The 26,238-nt window shown below is 45.5% G+C and overlaps 1 protein-coding gene across 1 annotated transcript; it reads left to right on the forward strand.

Annotated features, from left to right (window-relative positions):
- The first annotated feature begins 930 nt into the window (after positions 1-930).
- MAL2 (mal, T cell differentiation protein 2) lies at positions 931-25,976 on the forward strand. The gene is made up of 4 exons (XM_032316163.1): positions 931-1,182; positions 14,065-14,235; positions 20,746-20,901; positions 23,658-25,976. The coding sequence occupies exons 1-4, from the start codon at positions 1,051-1,053 to the stop codon at positions 23,727-23,729; spliced, it is 531 nt and encodes a 176-aa protein (XP_032172054.1). The 5' UTR covers positions 931-1,050; the 3' UTR covers positions 23,730-25,976.
- The last annotated feature ends 262 nt before the right edge of the window (positions 25,977-26,238 follow it).

Raw genomic sequence — 26,238 nt, forward strand, 5'->3', positions numbered from 1 at the left:
TATTTTTTTCCAGTATGATCTACCTGCGTATGCTGGTATGTGTACTTTTGTTTATATTCAGCATATCTTTGAGAAGATCAATCTCACATCCTTTATTTCACTTAAAAAATGTTGATATAAAAAAATTAAAGATAAAATGGGGATAAATTGGGGCAGGGAATCTAAACTATACATAGCATCCCTTTTAAAAAGTCCATTTAAGTGTTTAAGATACAACAGCAATTTATAAGTTGCAGGCAGGTAAAAATCAATAATTAAAGTTTTATGTGGAAAATATAGCCTATGCAACCATGTGTACACAGAGCAAGATATGTGTATGCGTAAAAATTCCAAAAAATAGCAGTCATCATATTGGCTGCCATTAAAGGGGCGCTGACCATGAGCTAAGCTCTTTCCATGACAATGTAATCTGGGCAATTACAAGGGGTAAATACCCGTACCCCCATTTCACAGAGGAGCACACCACCCGCTCACAAAGCCGCCAGTTACCTGTCCAGCGTCCACCGCCACTGGGGCTGAGCCATCTGACTCTGTCCTAGTGGTATTTTTAAAAAATCCTACTAGAGTCCCATTTAAGGCAGATCCGCTCCACTTATTAGGTGTGACTGGTGACCTTGATTTTACCTTCTGGGTCACACTTCAAGACCGGTCTGGTAGTTAAGTTGAGGAAAGTGGGGTAGGGTAGTTGTGAGACTGGGGGCGGGGGGAAGGGCAGGTGGAAACTAAGAAGAGGGATGTAAGAAACAAATGAAGAGCGGGGCGCTGGCCCGCGAGGGGCGCGCGGAGCGGAGCAGAAAGGACCGCGCCAGGTGGCCGCCGCACCTGTGCACGTGACGGGCGCGGGATGGGTGGCCGTGGCGGGCTCACCTGGGCCCACGTGACAGGGCGGGGCCCCGCGCGGCTCGAGGCAGCGCGGCCACGCCCCCTCCCGCGCGGCGCGCCCGGACCCCGCGGACCCGAGCGGCGGCGGCGGCGGCGGCGGGAGCCCGGGCTGCCGAGGCGGGCGGAGGGAGGCGGCGGCTCGCGGAGACGCAGAGCGGCAGCGGCAGCATGTCGGCCGGCGGAGCGCCAGTCCCGCCGCCCCCGAACCCCGCCGTGTCCTTCCCGGCGCCCCGGATCACTCTGCCCGCCGGTCCGGACATCCTGCGGACCTACTCGGGTGCCTTCGTCTGCCTGGAGATTGTAAGTGGGGCAGCCTCGGTGACGGTCGCGCCGGGGGGAGCGAGGAAGGGCAGCGGCATCCTTGCTCCCGGGGCTGTGTCCCTCTGCGTGCGGGCCCCAGCTCCCTTCCCTCCGACGTGGCCTTTACCTGCGCCCCTCCTGGGGTTCTGCCCTCTCCCTGCCTGGCGCAGCCGGAACCTGGGCCCACTCGCCTGGCACCTGTTACGCTGGCACCTGCTCCCCCGCTGGCGACAGAAATCGCCCCGCGAGAGCGAGCAGACAGCCCGGCGGGGCCCCGGATTGAGGACTTTCAGAGGGGAAGGGTGTTTGGGCTTGGGGCACTGCCGGAGACCCCCGGCGGCTTGGCCGGGGGCCGCGCTTGGCTAGAGCTAGAGCAGGCGCTCTGGGCCTCGCCTGTTGCTAACCTGCCATTTTGTTGGGTGGCGCAAAGGTGTAGCCAGCCGGTGATTGAGTGACCTGGAGGCTGCCACGATGTGAAAATCCGAGGCGGGAGGTACCAGGAAGAGAAGGCGGGCTTAAGACCTGGGCTCCCCGCCCCTCCCACCCCTTGCCATTATTAGTGCCCTTTGGATTGGGGAGAGGAGCAGGGTTTAGGAGGCAGGGCAGGGAAAAAGGTCAAGTATGAACCGTGCCCTTGGCAGTTTCTAATGCAGTGGGTGGGAGAGAGAGCGGCAGAGGAAACGTGGCTGTCAAGTTCCTCGCTGCCCACCTTTGCACCTTCTGGCTTCTAGTGGACCTGTGCCCCTCCACACCTTGTCAGCACACTTTCCTGGGTCTAGGTGAAGGTGAGGTCACCTGGCCTGACCGGCAACCTTATTGGGCTAGAGACGTAAACTTTTTGAAGGCAATTTTATGGAGTTGGAAGCTTTTGGAACTCATCGTGGACCAGGGGAAATGTGCAAACATAAATTGGGCAACTCACGGTTGCATCATCGCCTGAGAAAGGCAAATCCAGAGCGCAGGGCTCTGCCCTTCCTGGAGGCTGATGTTGTTTGGTGGGTCTGGAGTTCTCATCTCCCTTCCCTCACCTGTTCCTTTGAGTTTGCATAACCTGGATTTGGTCGCTTCGGTTTCACTTTTGTGCTCCTGGGGCTGGAACGCCTTGTGAGCATTGGTTTTCTGCCCTATTATGCTGAGGTGGCTAAGGCGTGCGAAGTTAAGTTTAGCTCAGATTTGAATCTGAAAAAGGAGACAAGGGAGTTACAGGCTACGCCATCAGTAATCGGATCGTGATGGTGAGGCTGGAAGAGGCTGGTTTGAGTCTGAGCCCAGTTCAGAAGCATCTGAGTACTTGGGATGAGGCACAGGCATCCATGTGAGAAGAGTAGGGAGCGGATGGCACTGGGCCCGGGCTCTGCTGGGTGTGGGGGAGATGCACTCAGAACAGTAGGATCTGGGGAGAAAGCTTGTGTAAGTTCTGGGCTGCTTCAGTGCCCTGTTTCTCAAACTCCAGTTGTTTGCATACCTCTTTTACAAGTTTTTGCCAAATCCGCATTCCACCTGTTCTAGAATTTACAGAATGTTCACTTCAATTCCCTTCCTAAACTTTAGCACCTACTTTAAGCCTCATCCTAAACAATAATACACATGAGTCCTCAACTTTGATATACTGGGGGTATTTTTCTAGTTTTACTCAAAGATATATATTTACACATGTATGTATATATGTAAGGATAGGTAAGGGTACCTGTATGTATATAAGGAACATATATATAGAGACGGCTTCTCCGTGTGCTGTCGAATCAAATCCAGTCTCGAGGATCATCTGTGGTCTTATCACACTTTTGGAAACGTTGCCTAATGCTGATGGGAAAAAGTGGAAGTGATTTATTCTATTGTGTTTTCCCTCTCCTGCCCCCGTATTTCTTTATGGGGCCAAGTAGTTAGTTCTCAACTCTGCTGTACTTAATTACTTGGGAAGCTTTTAAAAATATGGTGACTGGCCCAGACTAATTAAATTGGAATCTCTGGGGTTGGGGGAGGGGGTGGGTTGCCCAGAGTCAGCCAGGTTATTCTAAAAGCTCCCTAGAGATTCTGGGGTACAGTCATGGCTGGGAACCGCCAAGAGCGGTCTTTATCAGCGGTCTTTATCAGGGCCATGGACAAGACAGCTCTCATGCAAATATGAATTTTCTCCCTGTACAAGAGCTTCTACTCCTCCCCATTCTAGCAGGAACCCAGGCTCCCAGAAATAGCCAGACTTTCCTCTTATCTCTTCATGTCTGGCTTCTTACTGAAGAAATGAGTCTCAGACCCTTACCTACATAGAATAGCATCACTTCCAAAAGCTTTGTCAGTTTACTTTTCCCTTAATATGGCCAAACATATGTGATGGTTAAAATCTAGGTCTCCCTTGCCTCTTTTACTTGAGTATCATCCTCCCTCCTCCCCAACCCACCCCCGCAAAAGTAAAATAACCGAAATCATCCAATGAAACTGGTGACCTCAGAGAAACACAGACCTCATTGTGAGCCAAACTAGAGCTCCTTCTTGGCCCTTCCCCTTCCACACTGCTTAGAGATATTGGGTTATACGCCCTAAGAGAGCAGAGATCAAACTTGCTCAGAAAATTCAGTCTCACAGATGGTGGGACTAATTACCGTGGTGAGCACTGAGTAATGTGTAGAATTGTTGAGTCCCTATGTCATAAGCCTGAAACTAATATACCATTATATGTCAACTATACTTCAGTGTAAATTCTTTCAAATTTTACACGAAGAATTCAATCTCAATCCCCCTTGTTATACCCATTCATAATCTCTCAAATATAAGTCATTTGTTGAGAGGTCATTCAAAAGATGCAAACAGTGCCCCCCCTGGCAGCACCAGGTAAGGCCATTGATAACACTGGCTCTGTAGGTAGAGAACATTGCAGCCACACAGCCACACACAGCCACACAGCCACACACACGCCAGGCATGCTTTTTTGGGATAGGTGTGTCCCATTCCCAGATAGATGGATTATCAGCCCCTCAGTTTGTGCACTGAGCTACGCCTGCCATGAAGAGCTTAATGCTAAGTTATTTTTTTTAAAGATTTACTTATTTATTTGATAGACAGAAATCATAAGGAGGCAGAGAGGCAGGCAGAGAGAGGAGGAAGCAGGCTCCCTGCTGAGCAGAGAGCCCGATGCGGGACTCGATCCCAGGACCCTGGGATCATGACCTGAGCCGAAGGCAGAGGCTTTAACCCACTGAGCCACCCAGGTGTCCCAATGCTAAGTTATTTTTGCAATGAGGGAAAACATCATCGTCAAAGTTTCATTTTCCAATTCTCTCATGTTTTCCTGAATTAATGTTTTCTAAGCCGTTTGTGAGGTATGAATTGAATACCTACTGTGTGCAAGGCACTCTTTCAGGAAAAAAAGACGCTTAGACCCTTCTTCGCCTGGAAGAGCATACAGCCTAGTTGAGATGGTATGCGTAAACATAACTACCACTCAAGGAAGATGAAAGTATGGAGAGTGAGCGGGAGCTAAAGTGTTTTCCAGGCAAGTCTGTTCATAAGAAAATGACACTGGAGCAGCTGGACTATTGGGCTGAATAAGATACTTCAGGTCCCGGTCCTCAGCTTGCCTTATATAATGCACAAAAAAGATTAGATGTAACAGTATTAAACATGGAAAGGAAGAAAGGTCAATATATTGAATTCAGTGTGTTTCATGGTTTTGGTGTTTGAGAAACAGCCCATGTTCCCCAAGATATTCATTAACATTTTTCTTTATGGGAGATATTCTAGGACTCTTTTTTTTTTTTTAAGATTTTATTTATTTATTTGACAGACAGAGATCACAAGTAGACAGAGAGAGAGAGGAGGAGGCAGGCTCCCCACTGAGCAGAGACAGACAGACTGTGGCATGAGGGTTCCAGCAGTTGTTAGTTTGTTTTGGTTTTTTATAGAACTTGCGGGAAGGAGGCAGAAGGAGAACGAGCAGGTAGGGCTCGAGTTGTGATGCGCTGGGAAAGGATAGGCCAGGGCACAGGATGGGGAGCTGCTGACCGACGGGGGCAAATGCGACCATACTTGTGTTTTAGAGATCTTTGCGGAATGAGGCTTGGTTATCAAACAGATGGAAGGCAGAGACATCAGCTCCGGGGCTTGTGTCAGTGGTTTGAGGGAGGGATAATGACAGCTTGACAAATGAAAGAAGTGGAGCAGGGGAGAGGCAGATCTGACGCTTGGAAGGTCAACCAAGTACGCAACGTGTGGCTTGTCCTGAAATGATACTAGACCAGGCTTAAATAGAAGATGTAACTCGGAGGAATTATGCCAGGAAAACAAATGTTAATGAGCGGATGATGGGGAGGGTGGGAGGGGCTCCGAGCAGGCATGTGCGGCCATGCAGAGCAATCTGTGGAAGGACTGCAGGTTATTTTCAGCCCAGAGCTTTGACACTGGGCTAACATATGAATGGTCAGATGTACAGAGTTTCCTTTTCTTGCCCAGAAAATAGATTTGAGTTGCACAGGGACACTGAGCGTTGGCAGTGGTGAAGAGGGGCTCTTCCAGGATAGGTGCCCCTCTCTAACAGGGTTTTAATTCTATAAGCAAGATTTTCCCTTTACCTCTGGGTTAAAAATCTCCAGCCATGGGTAAAGAGTCCTTAACATTTCATAAGAGAAAATAACTGATGCCCCTGCCAAAACATTATTTTCGGCAGTCGTTTGCCCCTGACTGGCAGCCCTGTACGGAACATGAGGAATGGCAGTACGGAACACTTGGAGTCAGGTTCCTGAATGTCTTGACCTCGAGCTCCAAAGGAAAAGGCCGAGGAGAGGATATTGGTTTTGCAGAACCCTGTGGAAACATGGTAGCTGGTGATAAGAGCCCTGAACATGGCAAATTTGAGCTGATGTTTCTGAATAGGGAAGGCTGTGTAATGACAAACGGTGGGAACGAGGCTAGTGTACACTGAATCGTGCGCGTGCGGCACCTGACAGATGCTGTTGGGTCAGCGGGACCAACTGGATAGCGTGTGAAAATATTCTAGAGAAACTGGTTGGAGCGGAGAAGGGCAGCGGTTGATGTCCCGAGCAACTTTTAAAATGTCATGATTCTTCTCCAGGAATCTGCCGTCCGATCTGAATTTCCTATGTCCTCTTTTATATGAGAGAGTCACCCTATATGACATTCTTAACTTTTGTATAATAGCTTCCAGAAGGAGGGAGGTCAAAAAGAGGGAAAGAACCGATGATTTGTAAAGCGCCTGCTGATGTCAGGGCAGTGGCCTGCACGGACATTTTAAACCTCGGTGATAAGTAGTTACCCACAAACATGAAAAGAAGATTTTTAAAAAATCAAAGGCAATGATAAGTAAGAATAAAAAGGGACCAGAACATATTTCTCCCCTATAAGATGTGCTTTCCAGTTTAACATTAGCACCGACTATTTAAGAGACCAAAATGGAAGTTTGGGTTGGATGGAGAGGAAAACAAAACAAAGAAGAACTGTAGTACCAAATTCTTTTAAGGATCCTCAAACACATTTTTATTACACGTTCAGATGTAAGTCTAAAAGGTAAAACTTCTTTTGCATTCGTCTGTTTTCTACAGAGGCCTCTTCTAGGTCTGTTATTTCTCATTCCTTCCCAGAACTTGTCTTCTTTTCCTGTCTCTGATTTAAAACAAGCACACCTTGCCGGCTGTCCTTACCGGGGCTAGTCCAGGACCAGGACCAGTTTGGATCAAGTCCTCAAGGGGAGAGGGCGGATGGGGATGGATGGAGGGAGCAGGAGGAGGGCGTGTGAGCCACAAGGCAACCACTACCCCGGTCAAGAGTTCCAGCAGGAATTGCAGTAGAATGGGTGAACTGCCTTTGGGGTCTGAAGAAGATTGAAAATGGGGTGTCATGAGGTAGACTGGCAAAAGCTAGACTGCCAACTTCCCCATAACTCTCCATCCCCGCCTCCTGAGTTCTCCTACAGGGTGGTGGGTGCTGCCAGTAATAACTGAAAAATTGAGAAGTACGTGTTCTTGCTTCGCTGATCTTCATGCCTGTTTTCAGCCACCCACCATGTACCAGGGAGTGAGCTCGGCTCCAGACAGCAGTGTGTTCTGAGCATCTCAAGCTGTACTTCTGTATTTTCTTCTAGAAACGTTCATGACACACACTGGTGGGTTTTCATTCATTTTGAAGAGAACATAGCTGAACCTCTTCTGGACAAAGCATTGTCATGGGCTCTGAGCATGGAGAGATGTTTGAGGCAATGCTGCTGACTCTGACCTCATACTCCAGTGGGCCAAACAGCCAGATGCACCTGTGATTTCAAATCAGTAGTTGTAAGTGACACAGAAGAGACAAGTGATCAGTAACCACAGAAGCACCGAGGGATGGCATCCAGCCAGGGAAATCTTTCTGGAAGACCTGCTACCAGCATTTACTTATCCAGAGAAAATGTAGGTGGCACATGCTAGGCAGAAGCATGGGCCAGTGGATTGGACTCGTTTGCAGAAAATAAGGGATGAGGGGCTGGAGCGCCAGGCTAGGGTTCAGGCTAGCTGGAAAAGTTGCGGTGCTGGGAAGAAGGGGGCCTTGGAGAGATAGCAGCCGTGTTCTCAGGACGGTTACATTCCACCACAGTCACGCCATGACTGAATTTACACATTTATGGGCTACCTTGGAAGCACGTCTGTAAGTGGTACATGTTGACTGAAGTATGTGCCCAGTTTAAAAAGTCTTGGAGAGTGCCTGGGTGGCTCAGTCGGTTAAACATCTGCCTTTAGTCCCGCATGGGGTTCCCTGCTCACTGGAAGGTCTACTTCTCTGTCTCCCTCTGCCTCTCCCCACTGTTTGTGTTCATACACCTGCTCTCTCGCTCTCTCTCTCTGCTCTCTCTTCCTCTCAAATGAATCAGTAAACTCTAAAAAAAAAAAAAAAAAAAACTTGGACTACAGATTGTGTATAAAGAGCTAATAGTAGGTAATCTATTCATTAGATGATGGTCTGAAAACATTAAACATTCTTTAACCACGTTGTTTCATTTGTGGATACCCAGTAAGCCAGCATTTATTACAACAGGAGAGGTTACCAAGAAGATAGGATATTCTGAACTTTGGGAGGGGCACAAATGGCTCTGAGATTCTGACGAAAGTTGTGTCCTCCCTCAACCCTCCCACCTCCAGCAAGCCAGTCCACAGCAGAAGGATAGAAAACCCTGCTCTAGAAGGAACACTAACCTTTGAGGGAGGCACAATAGCATAGTGTCAAGAGCATAGGCTCTGGAAGCCAGTTGCCAAGTTCAAGTCCCATTTCCAACAGTTATTAACTGTGTAACTTAGGGCAAGTTTTTAAAGGCTGTCTACTTCGACTTACCTGTAAAATGGGAATAAAATGGTAATCATGTCTCAGAGTTTGTGTGGATTAAATTGGTACAAATGAAACCTTTAGAGCAGTTCTTGGGGCATAAGCATTTGATAAATGCTAGCTGATACTTCTCTTATCCTTATCAGCCTCAACCTCTCACTCAAGCTAACTTTATAAACCAGACGAAGAGACAGTTTTTCCCCCTCCAGTCTGCTGGTTGGTTCATCGCTGCTACAGTGGTGAAAAGTTCGATCTATAAATAGAAGGAAAATCGGAAAGAGAAAGGGTTATATGTCATACACAGGAAGCTCTAAATAATGAAGTATTTCTCCTTAGGGGTAGTCTAACCAGTCCTTCGTACCTTCAGATTCATTTACCTTTGCCTGTTCTCATTCCAAACATTGACTAAAAATAGGTCAGAGTAGGCACTGGCGTGTTTACCTAGTTTTAAGTCCGACTTGGAGGGTGCAGTTCGGTGAGATGCGTGCAGGAAAACTTCCACGGCTTGCTTCCGGGAAGGCTGCACGGCTGTCACACCCTTGCGGGCTACAGGAGCCAAGCTCCGGTGACGAGCAGATGGTCGGCCACCAAGGAGGGCTGGGGTTTACGGACTGTGTGGCGATCGAGTAATTGCAGTCCAGCGCACTTGAGCACTCAAGGCATCTGCCAGGATCGCCTTAATTGCAGCTCAGAGGGGAAGGGGGAACCGAGTCCCAGGGGAAGGCGGACACCTACTTCTAGGAAACATTGGCCTTTGCAACATACCTGGAAGTCCAGTCGTTTTTCTTGGTAGAGCTTGGGGTCCAGAGGCATGAGCCCCAAGTTAGTACTTCCCGAAAGAAATGTCAAAATGGGGTGCATTGGGGGAGTCTGGTATGTAAGTGTCAGACTTTCTAGGGCACTGGAAAGGGATGGAAGGCAGTGATAGACAAGAGGTCAGAATGTGGATTCAGATCTGAGAGGGGAGAACGTGGGCGGACAAAGCATTCTGCCCCTCCCCACAGCGTGTGTACCCAGCCGTTGCTAGGATATTTTACCAGCTGTTCTCCTGCAGATTTTAACCATTTCTGTGCTCAAAAACCAAGGCTCCCTCCAGAGTCGCCTGTACTGAACCGGGATGCGAATGGTTACAGTGAGGCTGGTAAATGCTCTCGGCATTGGATGGACAGTGGTCGTGTTATGTAAGGATCAGTTTTTTTAAGTTGGAGCCAGCTTGGGAAGCCCATGGAGAAAAGGTAGCTTTTGGCAAAAGGAAATCCTGAAGCGAGGAAGAAAGGACTGTGTCAGAGCCCCGTCACCCACATGACCGTCTTGCGGTGAGGAAGGCGGGTCTCCCTGGTGGCCTCGCTTCTGTTCTCCAGCCCATCCCTGTGGCCTCTCCCAAAGCTGCCGTGGGGAGCAGGACTTTTGCCCAGATCTCACAGACTCACTGAGCCAGGAATCCGGGGGAGGGAGGGGTTGGGGTGCTGATAGAGTGGGAAGGGCACTCATGCACCTTCCTCCTTCCCCTGCCCCGCTCGCCGGTAACACACACACCACCCATGAGGAGGCCAATCTGTTCTCTTTTTGTATAAGCTTTCCTTTTCCTTCCCAAGCCTTGGAGGTGTTGCAAGGGCTGTAATTTTGAGTATGATGAGAATGGTTCGTCTCTGCTGTTTCACATCAGCATCCGCTGTCCAAGCCCTGTCTACCTCTCAAGCCTGCTTCCAAACCTGCCTCCCCTGCCCCCCCGCCCCCCCTGCTCCCCTGCTCCCCCCACCCTCCTGTCCCCCTACCCCCTGCCTCCCCTACCCCCTCCGCCCCCCACCGCCCCTGCCTCCCCTGCCCTCCTGTCCCCCTGATCCCCCTGCCTCCCCTGTCCCTCTGCCCCCCTGCTTCCCTCCCCTCCCCTGCCTCCCTTGACTTCCCTGCCTCCCTTCCTTGCCCTACCTCCCTCTCCCAACGCCTCCCACTCTGTTTCTTCTCTCCTCTCCCGGTCTCTCAGAGCACAGTGTGTGGAGCTCTTTTTATAGTATTCACCACAATCTGCTCCTGAATCAGATTTGATGGAGTCTATTTCTCCCTAACCTAGAGCTCCTGGAGACAGAAACTCGTTTTTTTTTTTTCTTTCTTTCTTTTTTTTTTTTTTTTTTTCGTTTTTCCCTGAGTATTCTTCTACAGTGCCTGGTGGGAGATTTGAGACCAACTAGTTTGAGGTCCAGTCAGGGTTTATGAAATGTTTCTTTAATTCCAGGGGATCATATAGCCCTTCCTCCGAGAGTCAAGTTATCATAATCCCTGCATCCTGTGTGGAGTCTGCTTGCCTCTGATAAACGTGGCCAGTTTATTACCTGTGTACTCACCCCTCGCTTCTCCATAAACGACTCTTTAATAATAGATATTTAATAGCAATGCATATTTCTTAAATAATAAAGTAGCGTAAGTTATTTATAGTGGGAGAGTAAGAAAAGGTTACCAGGAAGATGATGCTGTGAAAAAAGGGAAAGATTTGAAGATCTTATCACCTTCACGTATTTAATAAACAGTATGAAAGAGTAGAGAATCTTTTCACCGGGAACATTATTTCTTTCATAGCTAGTAAAAAAGGTTGTGGCTAAATTTTTTAAATATGCATTCATATTCATGATTTAGACTTATTTCATGAAACTTTCTGGGTTGATTGTTAATTTTTTAATTGTTTTTTTTTTATTTTTTAATTTGAAATTAGGACTTCAGATATACCAACAACCACAATTATAAATTGATTAGATTGGTGCTGCCATTATCATACTCAAGTGATAATGTATTATGCTTTCGAAAATCTTTTTCAAGGTGGTAATGGCTCATACGACTGGGCCTCCACTTAGAAACTTGAATTAGTAAAACTTGTGATTTTAACTTTTAGTGATTTGTGCAATTTGGGTATTATCTCTATACTTAAGCAAGATACACATGATTATTGGTTTTTCTTTTTTTAAAGATTTTATTTATTTATTTGACAGAGAGAGAGAGATCACAAGTAGGCAGAGAGAGAGGGGGAAGCAGGCTTCCCGCTGAGCAGAGAGCCTGATGCGGGGCTCGATCCCAGAACCCTGGGATCATGTCCCAAGCCAAAGGTAGAGGCTTTAACCCACTAAGCCACCCAGGCGCCCCTTGATTTTTGGTTTTTAATATGAATATGTAGAGTTCCAGCTGTTCTTGGAAAGTTGGAGCTTATTTACGAAACAAATATTGGAGAGCCTTCTGCATGCCACAGGGACATGTTTCTATGATATAACTCTGTGTGTGTGTGTGTGTGTGTGTGTGTGTGTGTGTGTGTGTGGCCGGGGGTGGGGAGGGCCTGGAGTGGCTTCAGCTGGAGGTGGTTTCAGCACGGGTGCACAGCCTAGGTTTTTGGACCACCGCCTCTAGCGTAGTGCCTGGCTAATAGGAAGGGATTGTTGCGTCAGCAGGGAACTGGCTTAGCACGCAGCAGCCTAGAAGGCAGCCAGATGCCAGGAGGGTCTCCTAGTGCAACTGGCCTGGAAGCCGGGCGATCCACTTGCGGTGGTTCCCATCCATGTAACATACCCATATAGGGAGCTTGCCCAGGGCACAGGGTGGGCACCTGGGCGGGGTAGAACTCGGGAAGGCTTTCTGAGATGATGTGCTCTTCAAGATGGACTCTGAATGGTGGTTTCTCAAATACACGTGGGCAGGGAATGACATTCCGGGCCAGCATATGTCAGGCCGCCGGATGTGAAAGCGCTTTGTCTTTGGACTGTGGATTTTTTTCTTTAATGTGAAATGTGAGGGACTTCGTGGGAAGGGACAAAGGCTGAGAAAGACAGGTTAGAGCATGAGGGGCCTGGAATCCCACGCAAAGGGTGTGTAGCCTCTGGCTTTAGTGGGAGGTTAGAGGAGACCGTGGCAGTTAGGGTCATAAAGCTGACTGTCTCTGTGACGTCATCGTTTCTCTTCCTGTGACATCTCCCTCACTCCTCATTGCCCAAGCCAGGAATCTGAGTTTCTTCCTTATCTGTTCTTTTGCTCTCATGTCCCCTATCTGATCGGTCACCACCTGCCACCACTTCTCAGTTTCTGTCTAATCCTTTCGCTCCCCTCTGTGCTTCTTGCCCAAGTCTGGGTTGTGCTCTGTGGCTGTAACGGTCTCCTCTGTGGTCCCTCAGCCCCTCATTCGTTCCTCTCTGGCCAGAGAGAAGCTTCTGAATACAGACTGGGTCAGGCTAGTTCCTGCTCAGGTGTTGTGTGGCCTCCCGTGGCCTGTGGGAGAAGCTCACCTCCTTGAGTGGACTGGCCCGACCCGTCAGCTCAGCCTCCCGCGCTCTCCTCCTGCCGTGCCCCACGTGCTACCTGCTGTCCCTGCCATGCTGAGCCCTGCCCCTCAGCTCTGCCAGGTCCTCTCAGGGCTGGCCTCCTGCCCTGGGACAGCCTTCTCCTCCTGCCCCTACATGTCCTAGCTTTGTCTCTTGGTTTGTTGCTTTCCAGGTGTGTTTCCTGAGTTTCCAGCTCTGGGTTTTTAGTGCCTTCCATCTGGGAACCTGCAGTGCCCACTGTTTGCCCAATTGTGACATGTGTGAAGCAGCATTTTACTCACTTGTTTAATTGTCTCTTTCCTGAGGTGCCGGGGTGGCTAGGTTGGTTCAGTGTCTGACTCTTGATTTCCACTCAGGTCATGATCTCAGGGTCATGACATCGAGCCCTGCCTCAGGCCCTGCGCTTGAGATTCTCTCTCTCTCTCTCCCTCTGCCCCTTCCCCCACTTGCTCTCTCCGAATAAATAAGTAAACAAATGAATAAATCTTTTTAAAAAATAAAATAAAATAGTCTCTTTCCTCTAAGAGATGGTGAATTCTGTGATGGCAGAAACCCAGCGTCGCGTGTAGACCGTCGTATTCCCAGCATGTGGAGCAGTGCCTGACAGGCACTAGGTGTTTACTGAATGTCAGGTCTGTGAACATCCAAGGTGCCTGTTCCCATGGCCAGCACGCAGAGGCAAGTCAATAAATGAGGCAGGTTGTGCTGACTACCCTGTACAGCGGCGGCGGCTCTTATCCTCCGGGTAGGCAGTAATCTCGTGTGTACCAATAGAGCATGATAAGGGCAGGCACATGGCCATCAGAATGGACAGGTTAGAAAGTTACGGCTGATCTTGGCTGATAAACTCTTGGAGAAGTGGTGAGCGCAGAAGCCAGTGGTTTGAAGAGTCAGAAGTCACGGATAAGAGGTGGGAACCAAGCACAGATGAAGTTTGAGAAACGGTTGACCGGAGAGGACATTAGTAGAGAAGCAGCAGCGTCAAACGGAAATACTTTTAGGTAATGAACGGATTCTGTGTCTGTTCATGGGCTGAGGATGAGAATCCGACACAAAGGCAGGTGCAGAGATGGGTGTGGCCCCGGGTCTGACCTGTCAGCGGAAGCCCTGGCCTTGCCCTGGAGGGAAGCTGGTGTCGGGCACGTGCAAGGACAGAGGAAAGGCGGTGGGTGGGGTCGCGGGACTGTACGCAGCGGGCTGGGGAGAAACCAAGGGTGAGAGGCAGGGGAAGGAGCGTGTTCAGGTCTGTTGCCCACGCCCGTGACGTCTTTCTTCCTTCCCGCAGCTGTTCGGGGGCCTCGTCTGGATCTTGGTTGCCTCCTCCAACGTTCCTCTACCTCTGCTGCAAGGATGGGTCATGTTCGTGTCTGTGACGGCTTTTCTCTTCTCCCTCCTCTTCCTGGGCCTGTTCCTGTCTGGCATGGTGACTCAGATTGATGCCAACTGGAACTTCCTGGTAAGGGATTTTTAAGTCTATTTCAGGAAAATGCGAGAAACGTATAAATATCCTATTCTGTCCTGAAGTGCCTGGTCCCCTGTTTTCTCTGTTGCCTCCGGTGAGAGAAGAAAGGTCCGACCCCCAGGTCTGCTGTGCGGCTATGTGGCTGCCTTCCCGGGGAAGCAGGCTCCCAGTTGGTGAGATTCCTGTCGATAGAGCCGAGCAACCTTCCTCTTACTCCGCCATGACTTAGACAACCTTTACTCAAAGACTCTTATTTCCTGCAACAGATGACTTGCTTTGCAGTTATTGAACTATCAAGGAGGTGCCTTTGGGAGATGGACGCTGTGACATAGATCTTGAAATTTTCCATCAATTTCTGCTTCAGATATTAAATACATACATTCTTTTCAGAAAACCAGTAGCTGTATACTCTCTACTGTAAATACTTAGAAAAGGGGATCGTTTATTTTTAATTCCTCTCCTAAACTAGTAAGAATTGTTAATTTTAAGAAATGAATTTATAATCCACCTAATTTTAAAAATTATGATGGCCACTAAATTGGATCAACTTGCTTTCGCTTTTCCCGTGTAATAGAGGGGGCCTTCTTCATGCTGAGGCTTATTCCGTCTCTGAGACTATTCCAGAATGGCCAGTGGAGCTTGGATTCTGGTCTGCGGCAGACAGTACCTGAAGAAGTTTGTGAGGAGTTCAGGGAAGAACCTCTCTTCCATTTCAGTCAGTTGCTGATTAGGATCTTAAATCAGGCCTTAGTCAGGATGGTATTGTTCTTTTCAGGTACAGTAACATTGTATCTACCAGCTTTAGGAGGGATGTTAGGCATATTAAAGAATGTTCCAGAGCGTAAGGAGAGCCATCATCACCCCGGATATTACCAGCAGTGAAGCCTAGCGGTGTAGTTGCCCAAGAAGCCAGCCCCGGCGCAGTAGGTTAACTGCAAAGTTAAGGAGGAAGCATGGGGCAAGGGTTACAATATTGACGGGATCTGAAAGGAGGTCTGGTGTGTTTAGTAACTGTGTAGCCTTGGCCAAAGTATGGAACCTCTGTGGCTTCTGATTTCCTCATCTGTAGAATGGTAATAATAGTACCTACCTGGAATTAATGTATTCGGAAGTACTTAACGGCTTTGCATCTGATCTGTGGTGTACGATAATCATCCTAATTCCTTAAATATGTCAAGGCTTGCAGCTTGACACTCTGAAAGTCCTTCTTTTGAATCACTAAATTGTACACTTTAAACTAATCTTACATTGTATGTTAACTAACTGGAATTTAAATTAAAACTTAAGGAAAAATTATTCCCAATACACACACACCCACCCCCACCCCCACCCACACACAGGTGTTTCATAAGTTGCTATGTTTTTGTGTTCCTATGTTTTTGCCTTGCTTTCTCATTAATGATGAGAAAATATTTCTAATAATTTGTCAAATGATGAATATCAGAAATCTCTATTTAAGTTACAGATAGATTGCTTAACCTCCTCTTTCAGAATGCTTGGCTTTCCCATATTCACGAATGAATGAATCAGTCCATACCCGATGTTGGTAAGCACCACCAGGCTCTTTAAGTATTAAGCTCCAAAGATGGTATTTGGCCAGCAGGAACCAGTATAGCCTGAAGTACTAGTTAATACACAGCCATTGCTTCAACCTGCTACCTCTTTCCAAGTGCTGTGCTCCCTGCCACCCTGTCCTGTCCTCTGGGACCTTCCTGGACCTCCTGGTAGCCCAGCCACTAAAGGGTTATCACCTGGGAAGGTAGTGAGTCTCCAGGGTTCTGCCCTGCCCAGCCTTCCTTCTAATAGTTGATGCATACGCTGTACCAATGTGTATCTGTTTCCCAGCATCCCACCTGGTTTTGTTAGACATATGTTCATACCATCTTTTCTCCTTTCATTTATAGTGAGTCTAATTTTTGGTATTGAGTACATCATTAATATCCTTATAAATTCATTAGGTTTCCTAAATATGTGGTTCCCCCCATCTGTAACATTATGTTTGTTGTTCAGACAATAAAATGTAAGAGTGTGTGCTGTTTTTTCTTTCTTTCTTTTTTTTTAAATTAAACCACTTAATGAAAGTGGCAACTGAAATTGGAAAGACCCTACCACTGTGTTGCAGAGGTCACCTGCAGAGCTGAACCCAGGGTTCTTTAGCTGGGGCCGTCCACTCTTACTGAGGGAGGAAACAGTAGACCCACGCAGCACTTGGCACAGTGGCGTTCTCTGCATGGCCTTGTCATGGCGGCCACACTTTCCAAGAACCAACTCATCGTGCCTTTACGGAGCTGACTTAAACGCTGGCCATATTTAGAACAGGCTCCTTTTTTTCTCTCTCTCCTTTTGTGATTTTTCACATAATCAGTCATTTTTGACCACAGGGTTGCTTTTAGTAGGTTTTGTAATGTATCGTGTATTCTCTCTGCCAGAAAAATTTCTAAGCCATGCATATCATGGAATCGTCACCAGATGGTAACCGTTTTTAATTGCTGCGTTCTGGAATTGTTAGACTTTAACTGCTCAAAAAATAATTGTTTCCATTTGTGATAACAGCTTAATGTTACCTGCGTACAGCACATAAAGGAAACAGGAATACATTTTTTGGAAGAATTTATTTTCTAAAAGTATTTGTTGTGGGACATTAATTAAAATATTCATGGTTTCTTGCTTTTTGTTGAGCATGAGGTTGGATTAACATTTGTGGTGGTAGATATCTTCAGAATTTTTTCCCCAGCTTGATGAAATAAAAATACAGTATGTAATATATGTAATAACAAATATTAAATGCTAGAAACTTGTCCTTTTCTAATTTGAGGAAAGAAGCAAGTTTTGATTTTTGAGATTATTTTTCTGTTGTCTTTTGTTATTTGTTTTTTGTTTTGTAGAGAGGAAATAGCCTTTTGCCTAACTTTAAAATAAGACATCCCCTACTTATTTTCCATTTTGGGAGAGGTGGGTTATAAAGGAAAGACATATTTTAGAAAAATAAGAGCTACCAAAAAAAAAAAAGTCCCATGCAATTCAACGTGCTGCACTCTATTTCCCCAAACTAGGTGGCATACGTTTGCCTGTTGTTGACATCACTTACTGCTGTGAATGTCCCGAACTGTATTTTCTGTTCCGACATTCATTTACTTACTTGATCTTTATGACAGTTCCTCATGGAAGACTACTACTGTTCTCATTTCTACGGTTGAGGGAGATAAGCTCAGCGTGGCTCTTGTCCCTTTTTCATGCTGCCATTGTGGAAACCAGGATTCCCCCATTTACCATGTAGCTTTCTTTAAAACTAGTTAGTAAAAATTTGACCTGAGGAGCAAAACAGGGGCTAAAGATAAGAATATGGAGAAGAAAGAAGAAAAAAATCGTGCTCTGCTTAAGGTCGTTTACCTGAGCAAAAGGGCAGACAAGCTTGCCGCAGTCCGGGCTGCGTGACTCTCGGGAAGCCTGGCAGAAGACAGAAGCGGAGGAGAATACAAAGGAGACCCGGAAAGGGACTGGGGCCGTCTGCTCACAGGGAGGTGCCAAGGACTCAGGACAGGTGGTTCTCAAAGGGCGGTCCCCGACCAGCGACGGCGGCAGCACCTGGCACCTTGTTGGGCGAGCAGATTCTCAGGTCCCACAGACGTCCCAAATCAGAAACTCAGAAGCTGGGACACAGCTTGTTACACAGAAAGTAACAAGCTTTTCAGATGACTCTGAGGCCTGCTTACCTTCAAGAACCATCGGTTTTATATAAACAATCTACATTGTCCAAAACAATGAGCAAAAATCTGTGGAAGACCTTCTTGCATATGTTCCACACGTAGCAGGAATCCGAATCAGACGCCCGGAAGGCCAGATAGAAATGTGGGTGTGGTTCTTCCTGGGGTGGGGGACCTTGACGGAGCTCCTGATACATACCGAGTCCTAGAGTAGGCCCTAGAAATAATGTGGTGAATGAGATGGGCCTGTAGTGGCTCTCAGAGTTTGCTGTAGCAGATAGTGTCAGTAAAGAAGTCACATAACACAGGGGCGCCTGGGTGGCTCAATCAGGTAAGTGTCTGCCTTGAGCTCAGGTCATGATCTCAGGGTCCTGGGATCGAGCCTTGTATGGGGCTCCCTGCTCAGCGGGGAGCCTGCTTCTCCCTTTGCCCCTCCCCTCTGCTCATGTTCTCTCTCTTTCAAATAAATAAAATCTTTAAAAAACAAAAAGAAATAATTACACAATGGATGCATTAATCACAATGATATTAATGGCCAAGCAGGGAGTGTTCAGGATATGAAAGAACATATCTGTCATCTCAGGTCCACTGGAAAGCAGACTGTATGATGAATTTAAAAGTGCAAGAGATTTGGGGGCACCTGGGTAGCTCAGGCGGTCAAGCGTCTGACTCTTGATTTCAGCTCAGGTCAGGATCTCAGGGTCATCAGATCGAGCCCCAAGTTGGACTCCAGGCTAAGCTTGGAGCCTACATCAATTAATTCTCTCTCCCCTCTCTCCCCCTCTCCGTCCCGCTGCTCCTGCTGTCTCTCTCTCAAACAAACAAAACCACCAACCAACCAAACAAACAAAACTCCAAAAACTGCAAGAGACTTTTTTTGAGGGGAAGGGGAAGAGATAGTACCTGTCTGGGGAGGGAAATGGGAAAAAGCAGGAAAGTCCTAGAGTGGGCTGCAGATCGACCGTCTGACCCAAATTAAGGAGAAGCTCAGGGGCCCAGGCTTTGCCTTAAGAGTCTTGCATTAGGCAAAAGTGGCCGGGCACCGGTGTCCCCACTGTGTCGTCATTAGCCGGGGACTGCCGGGAAGGATACAGCAGTACCCTAACCCACCGAAGCCAGAGCTGTCAGCTAACTAGACTCCTCACAAAGCGACTGTGTGCCCTACGGGATTACCAATGCGCAAGGACCAAGGAGACCATCGGGAGCTGCTTCACAAAGACGTGTAGCCCCCACTGCGCGTTGCCTGCCCAACTCTGAAGTGCAGGAGCCTGCAGAGTGATTTTCTGGCCTGGGTTGCCGTGAATTCAGTCCTTCTCCTCCAACACCTTAGGATACCTAGGACCTAGGATGATGTGGGTAGCTGATCTGATCGCAGCGGCTGATGCTCGGAGAGATGGGAGGGTAGCATGAGCCCAGGCTGGTGAAGAAGGGGAGGGCCTCCTCACACCGAGCTGCAGCCACGTCATCAGACTTCTGCGCCCCTCCTCAGGTCACCTGAGCCACTTCTGAGGGTCCACCTCAGTAATTTAGATGGGCACCTAGTGATCTCAACCCTATTTTCCTCCAATCTTAATTACTAATTGAGATCCAGCTCTATTACTTTTAATCCGTAAAAGGAGGGACATTTGGACTTTGACCTTCTTCAGTTAACATCTGTTGCAAGCTCTGTGGATCTGAGCACTTCTGCTATGGAGTAGACACACGATCCGTCTGTCACACTGTTCTTGAGTCTTTTAAAGGCATTGGTGAGTCAGCTTCTACAGTAGAGGTGCTAAGTGGAGTGTATTTTTAGTGCATACCTTTGTAATTCCCACTCCTGGTAAGTTAACTTTTCCTTATTATTCTAGTCAGAGTAAGAACCATTCTCACGGACAATTGACAGTTTTGTTTGCTGAATGGGCCTTTACAAAGGCAGTGTGTTGTTCTTTCTCCGAAATGTTGCTGTTGTCAATGACCGCTTGATAGCAGAGAGAAAGTGGAATTTGGAACCAGACAGCCCTATGTGGGTTTGAGGTTTCCTTTCAAAAAGGTTATGTTTGAATGGCTTTAGAATAGTCATTCAATTAAAAAAATCACTTGTCTATAAAGTGGGATTGTAAGGATGAATGACAATGAATGTAAAGAAGCAGGTATCTGGGAGCTGTTGACAAAGATACACAGCAGCGTGTGGACAAAATCGGTTCATGTAAGATGCTGTAAATTCCAGCAAAGTTACGCTTCACGATGCTGCAACACGTGAGATCACATTATGACAAGTGAGTTTTGTTTGAGGGTTCCTATACTTTTTGTCGAAGTATATGATATATAATTGCTTTTTTTTTTTTAGAATAGAGGGAGATATGGTATTGAGTTCTATGATGTCATAAGTCTTCTGCATTCTTCAGAATATGGGGTGACAGTCTAATGGATAAAAATAATAATTGTTCAGAAATAAAAGACTTAATTATAAAATGTATGTATGTATATTATTACATAACTATATAATATACTACAATAATACGACTATTATCCAATAACTATAATAGCAAGACATATGAAAGTATGTATTTTATTATAAAATTCAGGACATCAGGTTCGTCAGTACATCGGTTACAGCAGGTCGGTTGGTTTTCATTTGGATTCTAATAGCTTGACGCTGTTCAAGCAGCCAAAGTAAATTGTGAGTATAGCTGAAGATTGTTTGATGAAGTGGTCTCGCCCTCCTGAATCTAAACCTCATGAGTTGAAATAAGGAACAGAGAAATAAAAAAAGTATTATTTTTAATTACAGATGTCTGTCTTTGTTTTCCTCCTCTTTCAGGATTTTGCATACCATTTTACAGTGTTCGTCTTCTACTTCGGAGCCTTTCTCCTGGAAGCAGCAGCCACATCCCTGCATGACCTGCGCTGCAACACGACCGTGACGGTGCAGCCGCTCTTGAGCGATAACCAGTATAACATAAACGTAGCAGCCACAGTGAGTGTCCATGAGTCCAGGCGACCAGCACCCCCGCCCCCACAGTCATGGTCTCCCAGAAACCCCTCAGGCAGCCATCGCTTTCTCTAACAGGAGCCATTTGACTCCACATAGACTAGCTATTTATCTGTATAATGACCTCATGAGCAAAGTTCTGCCCTTACCCCCAGTGTGATAGACCCTGATGCAGGTGACCATGGTTGCGGCTGGCCTGGCACAACTGAACCTACTTTGTAGAAAGAATTCATTGTACTTTTTATTTCCCCTAACTTTAGATGTGGTGAGGGAGATGTGTTCTTCAGTGGTCAGTACCTGCTTGTAATTCATTTTAATTGAGTGCTTATGGAGAGCCTACCACGAAGGAGGAGATTGGTGGGGTTTGGGGGACTGGGATGAACCACGTACAGCTCCTGCCCCTGAGGAGTGTCCAGAGGGCTGAAGGGGGTGAACATTCCCACCATGACAATAGATGACATACAGATGAAATCCATTCCATGGGGAAAGTTTTTGAAATTTTTAGTCCTCCTTAATTCACATACTAAGTGAGTTTGTTGTTTTTCATTGACATGGGTAATTTGAAGAAATACTACATTATTTCTGTTTTTATAATTTTGAAAGTGTCAGAAACCCAAATTATTCCCTGAAGGTGCTGATATTTAATATGGCTCTGTGGCAAGTTGGTGGCCCTAATGTTTCACTATTGTACCTAGGTAGTCTATATAAACAGCCCAGGACTCCCCCATATAGCCATTAAAATCTACCAGCACTTTCTAAAATGATAGGAATATCCCATATATGCACAATTCAATATGGTGGCTACTAATTAATCCATTAATTCATTCCTTTTAATTCATTACATTTAAATTTAAATCACCGCATGTGGCTGGTGGCTCTCGTATTGGACAGCACAGGTCTAGAGTCTGGGTTTTGAAGGATGGAGGCGCAATGATTCTAAGACCTACAGCCATCGGGTTCCCAAGCCTCTGTCCAGATTTGTCAAAATTTATTCATGAGTGTCTACAATGAATTAGATAATTTGTGGATTGCAACAGAAAGGAGACCTGGTCCCAACTTTGACAGGCTTATAGTTTAGATCAATGATTTTTACACCTTCTCTTATGAGAAGTGAAATTGCTTCACCTAATGAAATTTTACTGAAAACCCAATAATTATATACAGAAGGCGAGAGCACAGCTGCTCTAGTTGGAGTGGGAGACAAGGGTCTTGACTAACGCCTATCCGTCCTTCTCCTGAAGCCACCTCTGCCCACCTTGTCATCTCTGAGGCACTGCCGTGGGATCCCTATTATCCAGAGACCACAGTTAGGAAACCACTGGTTTTAACAATGTTGTGAAGTGAAGAAAAGTTCAGGGACTTGGACTCTTCTGTGACTTTTTCCTACCAAGCGTCCTTCCTGAGTCATCAGTTCTGGTTGGATTTTCCTTCACTCCTTTCATCCCTTCCTTTTCAGTGGTGTGGGCTGCGTTCTCATTGCCACTCAGATCCTTGAAGTAGTACCGAATGGGTCTGCTTAGAGTCGCCTTAAGAGCCCACTTTCATAAGAGTAGTGGGTGCTCAAGTGCTTTGTGGACAGTACATGTCATTAATTTCTCACCAACATTCCTTTGTCCTAAGAGCCCAGTTTTCAGTGTTCTCCATGGCATGATTCTGTTCTGGCCGCCCTCTTCTGTGACTTTGTCCCTCTCTCTGCTTAAGTGAAACTGCCTTGGTAAACCTCAACGTGCTTTTAGTTCTATAGTACCCGCATCTCATCCATACCCTCCTGCAGAAGTGAATCTTTAATTTCTGAGTTTTAATACTTACTAAATATATGAGGCATGCTTTTGTGACGGCATTGAATCCCTTACTTTACTTTTAATTTCAATGCACCTGAGAGAGGAAAATGCATTTTCACTAATAATGCATACTAGAAGTAGTTGTTCTCATCCAGCAGACAGTGTCTAGATTATAGATGTGTCAAAGAGACAACCAGCAGAGCAGGCTGGGGAGAATTGCAGAACAGCAGTTAGACAATGGCCATGTTTCCCAGGTGAATCCAGTATTCCTCTCAGAGCTAGAGCTTCCTGGTAAAGGATCCCTGTACTAAATCATGTTTTACCATATTTAATTGCTTTGTCTTACAGTTTTCTATGGCTCATGAATTCCCAAAGGAATTGCCTATCTATACCAGATGTACTGATGTACACATAGTTGGTGCTAAAGAAATCCTTGTCAGGAAGTAAGGGCGGTAATTCAGAGTTGAGTGCAGGTTTCAGAACTATCTCCCATGCCAGTCTGTTGATTCATTTCTGTGGCTTTACTTTGTTTGCTTCTGAGGCATTTTCCACTGTCACAGGAAGGGTTTGATAGATCCTCAAGTTCTAAGACTTGTATTTTTCTTGGCCGTGAAATCACTGTATGAATAGACACCTTGTACTGACTTTTTGAATATCAGTTGGGGGTTGTAGAAGTATTTAACAAGTGAGTCCAGCACATGAACAAAGGTTCAACCTAAGGCTATCCACAAATGAGAAAATCATTGGGGGCCAAAATGTTTAAAAAAAGAAGAGTTAATGATTTGTGGGGGTAAAACACAGTAGTACAGTTCATCAAAAAGATGACTATAAACTATATTCCGTACGTGTTGAAGTATCTTTAGGTAGGTTGATCAGTGTTCAGATAGTTGTTCTTTAGAATAAGTGTTTTCTTAAAGTCAGTGTTATAAATCTGATGAGCTTTTGTTTCCTTTTTCTTAGATTTTTGCCTTTGTGACAACAGCTTGTTATGGTTGCAGTTTGGGTCTGGCTTTACGAAGATGGCGACCGTAACACTCCTTAGAAACTAACGGTCTGTGTTGGTCTCATTTGTCTATTTTATATGTCTGATCAATTTGGATACCATTTTGTCCAGAGAGAACAACATTCCGAAAGTAATCTGTTTAGTATGTGGAGAGAATCTAAATAACAAGTTTGGTTCATTTCATGGATGGAATTTTAATGTTATTATGATGTTAAACAGAGAAATGACCTTTAATTTTACATCTGTCTCTTTTTTAAAGAAAATTTTCCTTTCTTGCCATAAAATATACAGATACTGCTCATGAAAAAAGGGTATCTCTTTTGTTTAATTGCTGAGTCACTTAGACCTTAATTTTAATAGGTAACAAAAATTTCCTTAACAAAAAAACTAAAAGCAAAAACAAACCACATTTTAAATAGCCTTCCCACTGAACTCTGTCTTTTAGCATAAAACAGAGATTGGCACCCTTTTTTCTAAAGGTCCAGATGGTAAATAATTCAGGCTTTGCGGGCCATGCAGTCTCTGTTGAAAAAATTCAACCCTGCTGTTACTTTGTGGAAGCAGCCACGGGCAAGAGCAAATGAATGAGTGAGTGTGTGTCCCGATAAAACTTGATTCAGGAAGACAGGAAGCAGGCTGGATTTGGCCTGTGGGCTGCAGGTTATAGTTTGCCGACCTCTGGTGTGACACCTTAGTTATATATTATGTATTTTACGGAACTGATCCCGAAAGGTATAAAACGAGATAAATCATGTAATATTTAGCCTCATTATGCAATAATCACGTTGCCTTTGTGTTAATGGTCAAGTACTTACCCTTGAAGTGGTGGATAGTTTTTCAGGCAAATTCAAGCAGAGTCTTGGGTACAGGGAAAAGTAATTTGTGAAGTAAATCCTAGTTGCTTAATCAAACTAAGGATCTCTTAACAACTGAGCAGACTTCTCATCTGGCATCCTTCAAATGAGATCCCCAGAGACCATTCACCACTACTGGAACTGGTATCTAGCCACTTATGTCTTACTTTGGGTTTATTTATGCTTCAGAATATAGCTGTTTGTCCTGTGCATGAACATACGAATATTTGTGTGTGGATATATGAGGCTTTACCAAATAGAACTTCCCTAAAGAGTTAACTTTTTACTTCTCATTATTTCACATTACTTTCTCAGTTAAATTTGAATAGAGTATTAAATATAATTTAAAGTTGAAGCTTCTTACGTGTTTTGATAATAGCCCCCCGACATCTTTGTTGTTTTGCATTGGTAACAGATATATGAAATCAGTTGTAAAACAACAGCCATCCTAAAAACTTGTCTCTGGTCGAATTGCACCGAAAATACCTTAATGCATCTGTTAGAGACCCTGGTTGTGGGAAGGTGCCAAAAAATGGCTTGAATGGGAGAACAAGTAAGAGTTCAGTCCCAGATCCCACCACACTGTCCAAGCAGGATACTTATGTCCTGCCCCAGGTGGGCTTCCTCTGGGAAAAGAGGGGTTTGACCATTCAAAACATTCAGCCCTTTGCCCTTTTTTTTGGCTGAGTCATCCCCTAAGAGTGCCATGTCTGAATTGTGCTACTAGATTTCTTCGAACGTAGAACCATCCCAAATGAGTCACATGATCAATGCTGAGTTAGCAGATGGTATTTATATAATAATCCCCTAGAAAGAAGAATCTTATCAAAGTTTGGTTCGTGATATACAGACGCGTTTCAGTATGTGGCAAGAAGAAATCAGTCTAAGACTTTCAACTCATGTCCTATCTTTTCTATAGTATCTGACTTCCTTGGTTTTTCTAGCTTCATACCACACACTTAAACCTGTATTATGAATTGTATATTACAAAGTCATAAATGTGCCATAAGGATATATAGTTCATTCAAGTTGGAATCGTTTAAAGTTAGTCTGCTAGATTTAGTTGTGAGATTTTATTTTTGTTTCCAGAGTATAACAGGTCTGTGCTTGGTGGCATTAAATTAAATGATTTCATGAAATGGCTTTAGTGGCACTTTTGTAAATGGATTGCTTCTAGATCATTAAGAACCAAGCCTAAAACTCATCTGACTGTGAATACCTACATTTGTAGATTAATCGTGTTCTGGGTTTGCGAATTGAGTGACAAAGCACTTGAACAAAAATTATGACATTTGAGAATTTCTTTATATATGCTGTAGAGATGAGAAAGTGTTGGTTGGTTTTAAAATCTGGTTACTCCATGATGAAAAGAAATTTATTTTATAAGTGTTATGACTCTAATAAAGTATTCATTTGATAATCTCTTTTGGTCATCTATTTTTTATACAATTCACTTTGAAATTCAGTTAAAGGTTTGATGTAAACTTGACTGATTTGGAATTTCTAGACTCACCATATATCAAAGTTCTGCTTTAAACGTTTCAAAGATAAGTCTCTCAGGAAATGTCAGTGAGCGTTTTTTCTTTGGTGAAGGTCAAAGAGGTAAGTCTTTGGAAGTTTAAGTTATACTCTATTTTATTTAAAAGCATTTATATAGTGCTTACTATGTGCCAGGCAGTATTCT

The sequence above is a fragment of the Mustela erminea genome, chromosome 16, assembly GCF_009829155.1.
Source record: "Mustela erminea isolate mMusErm1 chromosome 16, mMusErm1.Pri, whole genome shotgun sequence".
NCBI lineage: Eukaryota > Metazoa > Chordata > Mammalia > Carnivora > Mustelidae > Mustela > Mustela erminea.

Bases quoted from the DNA above. Each gene is read 5' to 3' on its own strand.
- MAL2 (XM_032316163.1), top strand. From the start codon at position 1,051: ATGTCGGCCGGCGGAGCGCCAGTCCCGCCGCCCCCGAACCCCGCCGTG. The intron at 1,183-14,064 runs GTAAGTGGGGCA...TCCTTCCCGCAG, and splicing joins CCTTCGTCTGCCTGGAGATT to CTGTTCGGGGGCCTCGTCTG. The intron at 20,902-23,657 runs GTGAGTGTCCAT...CCTTTTTCTTAG, and splicing joins ACATAAACGTAGCAGCCACA to ATTTTTGCCTTTGTGACAAC.